Consider the following 10,085-nt stretch of genomic DNA (forward strand, 5'->3'; position numbering starts at 1 on the left):
CCAGTTAGGGGCCCATCTTGCTGAAGACCCTCCGGCCTTCCCTTTGGCCTGGCTGCGTGACAGCTACATCCGGGTGCCTGTCCCCCCCGCAGCCCTGAGCCCAGCGCCTCCCCTCGCGCCCAGTGCAAAATGAATGACAAGAGTCCAATGAGCATGGCAACCTCTCTTTATTTTATTAGGAAGGAAACCACCGAGAAACCCAGCCTCCTGCCAGGCACCTGGCCAGAATAGGCCAGAAAACCAATGATCACACCTGGGCCAGTTGCTGTGCAGGTCCCTTCCTTCTCACGCCACAGAGATAAACCCCAGTGTACTGCTCATTATTAGCACATCACCAAAAGACAATGACACCAGCCAAGCAGGACACTTAAATAGTACTTCCACAACCCCCAAACGCAGGTGACGTCCAGCTTCTACCTGCTGCACGGAGCCCCATAAAGGCTGGGGGTGGGGCTTTTGCTACACAAAAGCACTATAAACAGCAAAGGGAGAAGACACTGAGATGAGAATACAGAAGGGGCAGGAGGGGGGCCCAGAACGCATGTCCTCTTCCCCCTGCAGCGACTGGGCCTGTCTACTATCTAGGAAGAATATGTACACCTTGTTGGTAGAGGTGGGGGGTGGGAAGCCCCTCAGTGGGTTGAACAGGGAACAAGACAGGCTGAGGGGAAGTGGGGGTTCATGCTATAGTAGGAAGAGGGGAAGCCCTTCAGTCCAGTGTGCCTCGAAATGGGAAAGCAACAACCTGGACGCCATCACGCCCGCAACCCCCGGCAAGAACAGGATCATACAATCTGGGTCAAAGAGATGGTGGGGCCCTTGTGGTCGTCGAAGCGGTCCATGGTCTTGAGACTAAGGATCATGTGCAAGCCGTAGGTGAAGATGAACAGCATGAACAGGGAGGTGAGCAGCCCCATCCAGATGCCCGGGGAGAAGAAGCCCGCACAGTCGCTGGCGTAGGAGAACTGCTCGCCCGTCACATTGAACGCTTGGATCTGGGAGGGACACAAAGGAGCATGTGGCCCACACACAGGGAGACCCAGTGAGTTCCCAAGGCGGCAGGCAGTCCACGTGGGAGGGGGCACTGTGGGGACAGGACTCTCAACTGCATTCCCATTCCCCATTCCCAAGCCCAGGCCCAACCCCTGAGACGCTGACACTCCACTCCTCAGTTCTCTGCTCCCTCCCTCCTGCCCCGCCGCAGCCCCCCCCCACCTGGAAGTCCTGAAGAGTCAGCTGCCAGAGCGAGGGCTGCAAGCGGGCCACGAGGAGATTGCCGTTCTCGCTGAGGCTGCTGACATACTCGCAGTGAAAGGAGTAGACACTGGGCCCTGTGACCCGGGAGGCATTGAAGTAGGCCACAGAGCCATTGCTGTGGATTTCCAGGCGCTCCATGGTAAACCAGTGCCGGGCAGACACCGGGTAGAAGCGGTTGGCCAGAATGAACCTGAGGGAGGCCATGTGCGGTGTCAGGCAGCTGGAAAGGCCAGAGCCATGCCAGCCCGCCCACATGTCAACCGACCCTCAGACTCACCTAAATGTCACTGTGGTACCAAAGAGTTGTTCATAGGTCAGTGAGAGCCTGCAGGGCCGGAGTAAGAGGTGAGCTGTTGGGCTCTGGGAGGGCCCCTAACATCTAGCAGCAGAGCAAGTTCCTCAGGTCTACGCTACCTAAGCTGCCCCAGGACCTCGCAGCCACCTGAAGAGGCAGCATCCCCACCTGATAAATGGGAAAACTGAGGCCCTATCCCATCTAGGTCGGAACCCAGCACCCAGGTCCCCCCTGCAGCTAAGAGCGCCATCCTCTGGTTGCCCTGAGCCTGCCCCACTGCCCTCCTTTCAGCTCCCCCCCCAGCATGTGTTGCTGACATGCGCAGATTGGACTTTGGGGATAAAGGTGGTCTCTCTCACCACAAAGGGAGGCTACAGAAGCCCTTGAACTAACTCAGGCCTGGCAGACACCCTTGGCTGTCACCCTGAGGCTGTTCAGGGGTGGGGTGGAGGGGAGGAGTGTCAGGTTCCCCGGTGACTGGGAAGTGTTAACAACCAAAGGTCCAGGCAAGGACTAGAAGGCATAGAGAGGCAGACATCTGAGCAGGCCCCATCCCAAGAGCCCTCCACCAGCCCCACCCCACGATTCCACCTGCTTCCCACAGCAACGACCTCCCAACATCTGCAGTGACAGGCACTCGCCTTACCTGGCATAGGAGTCATTCCAGAAGGAGCCGGTCAGGTTGAGCTCCTGGACCCCAAAGGTGAGGGAGGTCAGGTCCTTCCAGTGGTCCTTGTATGCCACCGAGAAGTTCTGGGCCCAGAACAGGATCCGAGGCGCAGTATCATTGTAACTCACAGGGGGATGGACGGCAGCTGCCGCCAACTGCTTTTGCAGCAGCTGGCGACCTAGTCCCCCGGCCACCATGGCGACATCACGGGCCACCTGCGCAGACAACCCACAAGCCCTCTCTCAGTGGCCCTTAGGGCATGGCCCAGAAGCAAATGACCTGCCCTCCCTGTCCCCGCTGAGCACCCTCTCCAGCACCTGCAGTCCTACTGCTCAACTTAGAGGCCCTTCAGCCAGGAAGGTCTTCCTGGCCAACCCCTATGCCCCTGAGCTCTTCCTAGTGTCTCCAAATTGGAACTCTTGGACACAGTGTCCCAACACGGCAGCCCGTAAGGCCCATTAGGCCAGATGGAAAGCTGCAGCCTGGAAGGAGGAAAAGGGACTTTCTGGTTCATCCTCGTCCCCCCACCCCCAGGCCCAGGGAACAAAGCAGCCCCCTAAGGCACTCTGCTCAGAGCCACACTCCCTCCAGGGCCCTGCCGAAGGGGAAACGACATACCCTGGAAGGGCGCACCGCCGTGAGGGCTGCTGTGTATGGGACATCTTCGGACTTAAGCATGCTCAGCACCTGTCCGATGACCTCATCTGAGGAGCAATGGGAAGAGCTGAGACCCAGGTCACACGCAGCTCCTCACACTAACATACCTGACGCCAGCCAGGAGAAGATGGCAGCCCCAAGGCTGGGCCATGCCATGTGCCCCATTAGTGGCCTCTCTTGATGGTGTTCAGTGGGATCACCTCGCTGAGGTAGGGACCACCGGATGTCTGCAGCGTGAAGTCTCCCACCCCTGGCACCTGCCGCGTCCTCTGCGGTGGGCCAGTGAGCCCTTCACAGCTGACTCCATCAAACTTCACCAGTGTTTTCGTTACCATCAAGGGTCCCTAACAGCAGGTACTTCTTACCCCAGCCACCTCCCGCCTCCCTGGGGACACCTGTGGCCTCAGGAGTTGGCTCCCTAAGGCCAAGCCCTAACTACATTAAATGAGAAAAGACACAGAGATCCAGAAAACTCCAAATTCACTTAGAGGTTTTCAATGACCCTTCCACAGGGAAAGGCTGTCCTTTATAGCAGAAAAGAAGTCCTCAGCTCTGATTTTGAAATGGTGCTGGTCTATTAAACCCCAAATGCTAAGCTTTGCGCTGCCGGCGTGGAGACCGACTCCGTGGGCTCTGCCATGGAAGGTCCCCAGGTGTGCCAACACCCTGCCCAGCTGAAGAGGGGTGAGGCCTGGGGGTTCACATCTTTCTGCTCAGCTGCCAGTTGTTCTGAGAGGCTGGAGGGCCACCCTAGAAACGCAGAGTGACTCAGGAGCTCTGAGGCAGCTCTCTGAGGCCAAGGGCTGAATGAGTTTGGAAAATATGTGCCCTCCCCGGCCTCACTCACCATTGCCAGTGAGAACTTCCCTCGGCGCCATCAGACCTGAGCTATGGGAGAGAGGCAGAGCATTAGAGCCCCTGCCAACGCAGACAGCTCCCCACCGCCTGGGGACGCCTCCCCTCCACTCCAGGCCGCCGTCCTTCCCTACCAGCCCCATCCGATAGCACGCTCGAGCCGGGGGCTCTGGAAGCCACGCTCACTCCTCCCTCTGCACCTCTGCCAACTCCACGGCCCTACCCTTGCCCCTTCTGCCCCAGCTTCACAGTCGCACTCAAGGCCCTGCCAGCTGCTCTGTGAACGTGTCCCGGCTCGGGGAGTGAGCCCCCCACCAGCTGGGGGTGCCCAACAGGCCTCACTGAGGGCCAGGCACTAAGTCCTGAGTCACCGCTGACCAGAGGCCCTTCCCACCTCTTCCAGACACACGAAGCACCTTCTGCTGTGGCTTCAAGGTACTGAACAGGAGCGGCGCTGTCTCTAGCTGGGCTGTGCCACCACAGCCCGGCACCTCGCCACACTCCGGGCTCCGAGGCCGGGACGTACCTGGACGTGTAGGGCAGGCGGATCAGCAGCAAGGCCGGGAGGCTGGCGTTGAGCTTCAGCTCCCGCAGGGTGGCCAGGTCCACGTGCAGCGGGCTGGCCCCGAGCTTCTCCTGCAGGTACGTGCTCAGAGTGCTGGCTGCATACCAGTCAACAGCAGGAAGCACCAGAGAGGAAGGGGCCAGGTCCAGGGCATTCTGGGGGCCAGGGAGAGGCAGAAGGATGAGTTAGCAAGGGACTAGTGGGCCTGGGCCGGCCCCCCAAACCTCTCCGGCGGCCCCTCTGGCAAGGCACACCCACACCCACACGCCGGGGTCTTATTCGAGGTCAGAAAGAAAACACCCCACACTCCTGGCCCGGGACACCTCAGGCCTTTCTGCCCCCAAAGCCAGCACCTCTGGTTCCTAAGGGGCCAGTATTTGCTGTGATGGAGGAGGGAGTTCGGGACAGCCCCGCGGCCCTGGGCTGTGAACGGACTCTCACCTCCAGGTTCGAAAAGGCGCTGTCCTGCTTGTTTCCAAACGCGCCCCCGTAGGCTGTGAAGTCCTCAATGCTCAGCTAGTGGGAAGCAGAGAAGAGCCTCAGAAGGCGGGGCTGGGGCCCAGGCAGGGAAGACACCTTCCCTGCGCTTTTGCAGGGACAGCAAAATCTCATTTACAATCACAAAGGGTCAAGTTAAAAGAATGAACAAAGGCATGTTTGCGGGTACGCAGTGGAGGAATGGAAGGTTCTCTTTTTTCCTTCCGGCACCCTCCTGGTAGGGTGAGAAAACATGGCAGGTGGTCATGGGGCTGGGAGGAAGTTGGTGGGCAGCTGACTTGTGGTAACGTCAGAATTAAGAGTCAGCCACCTGCCTGCAGATGAGGAACTGGGCAGGAAACAGGGAAGCTGGGGGAGGGGCTGGGGGAAGTGAGGAACATTCACTGCGCCCCCCCCCCCCCACGTCCGATCCCCTGGGCAGCAGTGGGAGAAAAGGAGAACCCGGCGTGCCGGTTGCAGCAGCTAGCACCGCCCACGTCCGGGCCGGACAGGACCCTTTTTAAAAGCGGGCAAGAGGTTCCTTCCTTGCCTGGGTTTGGTAGAAGAGGGGAGAAAGGTGAAGGTGTTGGATATGCTGGAAAAGGCACTGAAGTCTTCTGCGCACTCCGGAGCACAGCAGCTGACCGCATCCCTTCCCCTCCGAAACCTAGAGCTGTCCTCCGGCTCCAGCCCCCCACCCCAACTCCCTGCCTCCTCCCGGCTTGCCCCAATTAGGCCCAGAGGCAATCTTAATCAGTCTCCCTCCGCTCGTTGTGTTTAGTATACACACTTGCACAGCCTGCTCTCCCCTCTAGACAGGAATCCTAACCCTCTGTGGCTGCCTGAGCCCTCATTCTGAAAGCCCAGAAATCACCACCGTGTCCTCTCCGTACTCCTTGCTCAAAACTGCCCAAAGCTTCCTGCCACATTTAGACTGCACGCACCCTTCCCCCACCTCACCCCCTGGCTACCCAGCTAACCACCTCCCACCCCTTTCTCTCCCTTACCACCCTCCAGCCACGGCAGCTCCCACGTGGGCTCACCAAGAGCACTCCTTGCCCAGGGCCTTTGCATCTTGTATTCCCTCTGCCAGGAACCCTTTTCCACTCATACCCACATGGCTCTGTCCCTCTGTCCATTTAGGCATCTGCTCAGATATCCCTCCCCAGTGAGCCTTTGACTTATCATCCTATCTTTTTTTTAAGATTTTATTTATTTATTTGATAGAGATCACAAGTAGGCAGAGAGGCAGGCTGGGCGGGGGGGGGGGGCAGGCCCCCCGCTGAGCAGAGAGCCCAATGTGGGGCTCCATCCCAGGACCCTGGGATCATGACCTGAGCCAAAGGCAGAGGCCCCAGCCCACTGAGCCACCCAGGTGCCCCTGATCACCATATCTTAAACAGCATTGTCAATCATTCTGTTCCCTTGGCCTGCTTCCTTCTTCTCTGAGAACTGTAGCACTGACATTGTATCATACACCGACTTAGCATTTAACTGCTGCCCTCACAAGAATGTCAGCTTCCTCCGGGCAGGGACCTGGATTATTCTGCTCACTGCTATGTCCCCAACACTTGACACCTAGTACCCAGTGGGCAGTCCATATCTGGCAAACAAATGAATGGATGGATGCCATAAGGAAACCCTGGATAGATGTTTTACAAGGGTTATAAGAACTGCTCCAGTCTCTGGTATCTTCATTTTACAGATGAGGAACCTGCATTCACAGATTATCTCACATGTCCAAAGGCTGGGAAGTAGTAGAATGAAAACTGAGTTCCAGTCTAATGACATGATTTCCCACCTCTTGGAAGGACTACAGGCCAGCATAACCATCACTATCTGCCCACAGACCAACGGAGCAAGACCACAAGAGGAATGAGCCACACAGGCCACCACCAAGGAAGGAATAAACAGAGGCTCGATAACCTCCTGAACACCCTAGAATCTCCTCGTGGGCCATATGCCTGCTTTGGAGGCAGAGATGAGCATGGCAGGGAAACTGTGACCCGGAGCACAAGGGGTGTGTGTGTGTGTGTGTGTGTGTGTGTGTGAGACAGACTCAGGCTGGAACCATAAACCACGGAACAGCAGCCAATGGTCACAGTAAAACCAAGATAATGACATCAGCTTGTGCCTATGAAACACTCAATAAGTGATCATTTTGATTATCTCTATTATGATCATTAAAGTTAGAATCACAACTCTGTCACCCATCAGCTGTGTGACCCTAAGCAAGTCATTTACCATCCTTGGACATAAGTCTTCCCATCTATAAAGAGGGTTGATAATCCCCATCACGGAGGGGAGCTCAGATAAGTGCTCGGTACTCAGTAGGCATCTGGCCTCTGACCCCCCAGCTACCACCCAATCAAGTCAGTGCCATTTCAAGGGCCGCAGGGTTCCCACTGAAACATCTCCTGCAGTCCTTCCCAAGAGAGGAGTCACACGTCCCTACAGTTGGGACAAGGTCACTGAAGCTTCCCTTGGGGAATGGGCCTCAGTGTCCTGGGAGGAGGGGCCTGACTTCTTCCCGATGACTGAGGGAAAGAGGGTTGCGGCGGGCGCACCTTGTCCTGCAGGAACAGCAGCACATTCCGAGGGCCCAGCTCCAGGGCGGGGTCTAAGTAGGTAGAGAGCTGCAAGTCGCTGGTGATGTGGCCCTCGTGGATGTTGGCCGCGGGACCCCACAAGTCCCTGGCAGGGGACAGAAGAGGTGCTGTCAAGTGGGGGCACATGGCTTGGGATCTGAAGCTCATGGGCTCCCATCGTGTTGTGTAGGGCCCCGAGTCCTGACCCCGCTGGCTCACTACGGGCCGCCAAGGAAGGGACTGTTCCCCTCTGCCCCCCTCGGCCGCCGCTCGTTGAGGACAGCCCTGGAGCCGGGAGAGGGCACCTCAGCCGCCGCGGCGCGCAGCGCTGCCTGCCCCGGCCCGGCCCGCCACGCTCACCGGTCACTCGACCACAGCACCAGCGGCACCTGCTGCTCCGCCGCCGCCACCGCCATCAGCAACAGTGGCAGCCACCGCATTTGCCAGAGCGCTGGGGCCTGCCGCGTCCCCGCCTGCGCCCGAACCGCTGCCGTCGCCGCCATCACAGCCTCGGCCTCCACCACCTCGGCCGCCGCGGCCGCCGCAGATCAGGTGACAGTCGCCCCCGCCCGAGCCCCGCCCCGCACCACCATTGGCTCGAGCGCAGGCCTGCTCGCCAGATCAGCAGATGACTGGGCAAAGCTCACGCCACTCACGGCCACTCCTTTTCACGGATTGGCTGTACGTGTCTCCAGGCGCGCACGCTCCAAGTAGGAAAGGCGGTAGGGTGGAGCTTGGCTGGCTCCCGGCGCGCGCCCCCTTCCCACGGGCTGGGAACGGGAGTGGGGCGGGGCTGGGGCGGTTCTGCTCGCTCGGTCCCCCACACACCGGGCTTCGTGTCTCCCCGCTTTAATCTTCCTTCCGCTTAAAATTGCAGGGGTGGTTTCTGTTTCCTACAGATGGACTCTCCCTGAGATAGGTGAAGAGGGAAGAGGACCCAGGCTAATGTCCAGAGGAACGTCCAGCACTGAAAATGGGCAGGAAGGAGAGAGATCAGAGAAGGATCTTCAAGGAGGATGGGAAGAGCATCAAGAGAGGGAGGAAGGGAGAAGCGTGGTTTCAAGGACACCAAAATTAACCATGTCAGTGTCTGCTGCTGCCAGGAAGCAGGTAAGATGAGGACAGAAAACTTTCTTGGACTCAGCAACTGGAGATTTTGGCAATAGCGATGTCAGTGGGAGGAAGGAGACATCCTTGTAGATTGTCTTTTCTCGGTGTGCTTTAAAGAGAGGAAAGAGACAGTGACAGCTACAATCAGAAGGTGGGAGACACCACCTCAGATGAATTGGAAAACTATTATCTTTTTCTGTGCCATTTTTGATTTCTCAGAATGGTGATTATTAGAAACAAACAAACAAAAAGCTGGTAACTATAATCCAAGATTGAACTCGCATTAAGGATATGTGCATTGGGGCACCTGGGTGGCTCAGTGGTTTAAGCCTCTGCCTTCGGCTCGGGTCGTGATCTCAGGGTTCTGGGATCGAGCCCCGCATGGGGCTCTCTGTTCAGCGGGGAACCTGCTTCCCTCTCTCTCTCTGCCTGCCTCTCTGCCTACTTATGATCTCTCTCTGTCAAATAAATTCTTTAAAAAAAAAAAGGATATGTGCACTGATTGATTTAGGAGGAAGTGAACTGATGCCTGCAACTTAGTTTGAAATGCACCAAAAATAAAACGGAGGGAAGTGTGAGTACAAAGATAGGTTTGCAATAAAGCAACAATAGTAAAATGTTCATGGCAGAAACTAGGGGGCGGATCTATGGGTTGGTACTGTAAGCTTTTTTTTTTTGACCTTGCTATATGTACTGGATTTAATGGTGACCCCCTGAAATTCATTATCCATCCAGAACTTGAAAATGTGACCTTATTTGGAAATACAATCTTCACAGATGTAATCAAGATCAGATCATGATGGATTCAGGTGGGCCCTAAACCCCATAACTGGTGTCCTTATAAGAAGTGGAAGGTTTGGGCACCTGGAAGAAGGCCATGTGACAATGGAAACAGACTTTTTTTTAAGATTTTTTATTTATTTATTTGACAGAGAGAGAGATCACAAGTAGGCAGAGAGGCAGGCAGAGACAGAGGGGGAAGCAGGATCCCTGCTGAGCAGAAAGCCCAATGCGGGACTTGATCCCAGGACCCTGAGATCATGACCTGAGCCAAAGGTAGAGGCTTAACCCACTGAGCCACCCAGGCACCCCTGGAAACAGACTTCTGCAGCAGCCAGGCAAGGAATCCCTGGCCCTGCCAGCAGCTGGAAGAGGCAGAAAGGATTCTTCTCGAGGGCTTTCAGAGGGAGCGTGCACCCACCCATACCTTGATTTTGGACTTTTAGCCTCCAGAACCGGGAAAGAAGAGATTTCTGTTACAACAGCCCAAGAAAACTGATACACTGGATGTTTGACATTTTTCTTGATAAAAATATAGAAAGAGGGGCACCTGGGTGGCTCAGTGGGTTGAAGCCTCTGCCTTCAGCTCAGGTCATGATCTCAGGGTCCTGGGATCAAGCCCCGAATCAGGCTCTCTGCTCAGCGGGGAGCCTGCTTCCCCCTCTCTCTCCCTGCCTGCCTCTCTGTGTATTTGTGATCTCTGTCTGTCAAATAAATAAATAAAATCTTTTAAAAAATATATAGAAAGAAGAAAGTTTGATAATGCCCATTGTCGGTAAGGGTGTTAGGAAGTAGAGTCTCCCCTACACAGTGGTAAGAGGATCGGTTGGT

General features: G+C 56.4%; 1 protein-coding gene and 1 long non-coding RNA gene across 2 annotated transcripts; one reads left to right on the plus strand and one right to left on the minus strand.

The window, feature by feature from the left end:
- Nucleotides 1-148: 148 nt before the first annotated feature.
- Nucleotides 149-7,935, minus strand: ATP6AP1 (ATPase H+ transporting accessory protein 1). The gene is made up of 10 exons (XM_047714820.1): nucleotides 7,725-7,935; nucleotides 7,344-7,470; nucleotides 4,741-4,815; nucleotides 4,261-4,454; nucleotides 3,727-3,767; nucleotides 2,841-2,926; nucleotides 2,199-2,437; nucleotides 1,535-1,582; nucleotides 1,216-1,447; nucleotides 149-995 (listed from the first exon to the last, which is right to left on the minus strand). Exons 1-10 carry the CDS (start codon nucleotides 7,865-7,867, stop codon nucleotides 786-788), a joined length of 1,395 nt encoding a protein of 464 aa, XP_047570776.1. The 5' UTR covers nucleotides 7,868-7,935; the 3' UTR covers nucleotides 149-785.
- A 156-nt stretch (nucleotides 7,936-8,091) lies between these two features.
- LOC125091341 (uncharacterized) lies at nucleotides 8,092-9,370 on the plus strand. Its single transcript, XR_007124652.1, has 3 exons — nucleotides 8,092-8,474; nucleotides 9,210-9,283; nucleotides 9,323-9,370. It is a non-coding gene; the product is annotated as an uncharacterized LOC125091341 (long non-coding RNA).
- The last annotated feature ends 715 nt before the right edge of the window (nucleotides 9,371-10,085 follow it).

This window comes from Lutra lutra, chromosome X, assembly GCF_902655055.1.
Source record: "Lutra lutra chromosome X, mLutLut1.2, whole genome shotgun sequence".
NCBI lineage: Eukaryota > Metazoa > Chordata > Mammalia > Carnivora > Mustelidae > Lutra > Lutra lutra.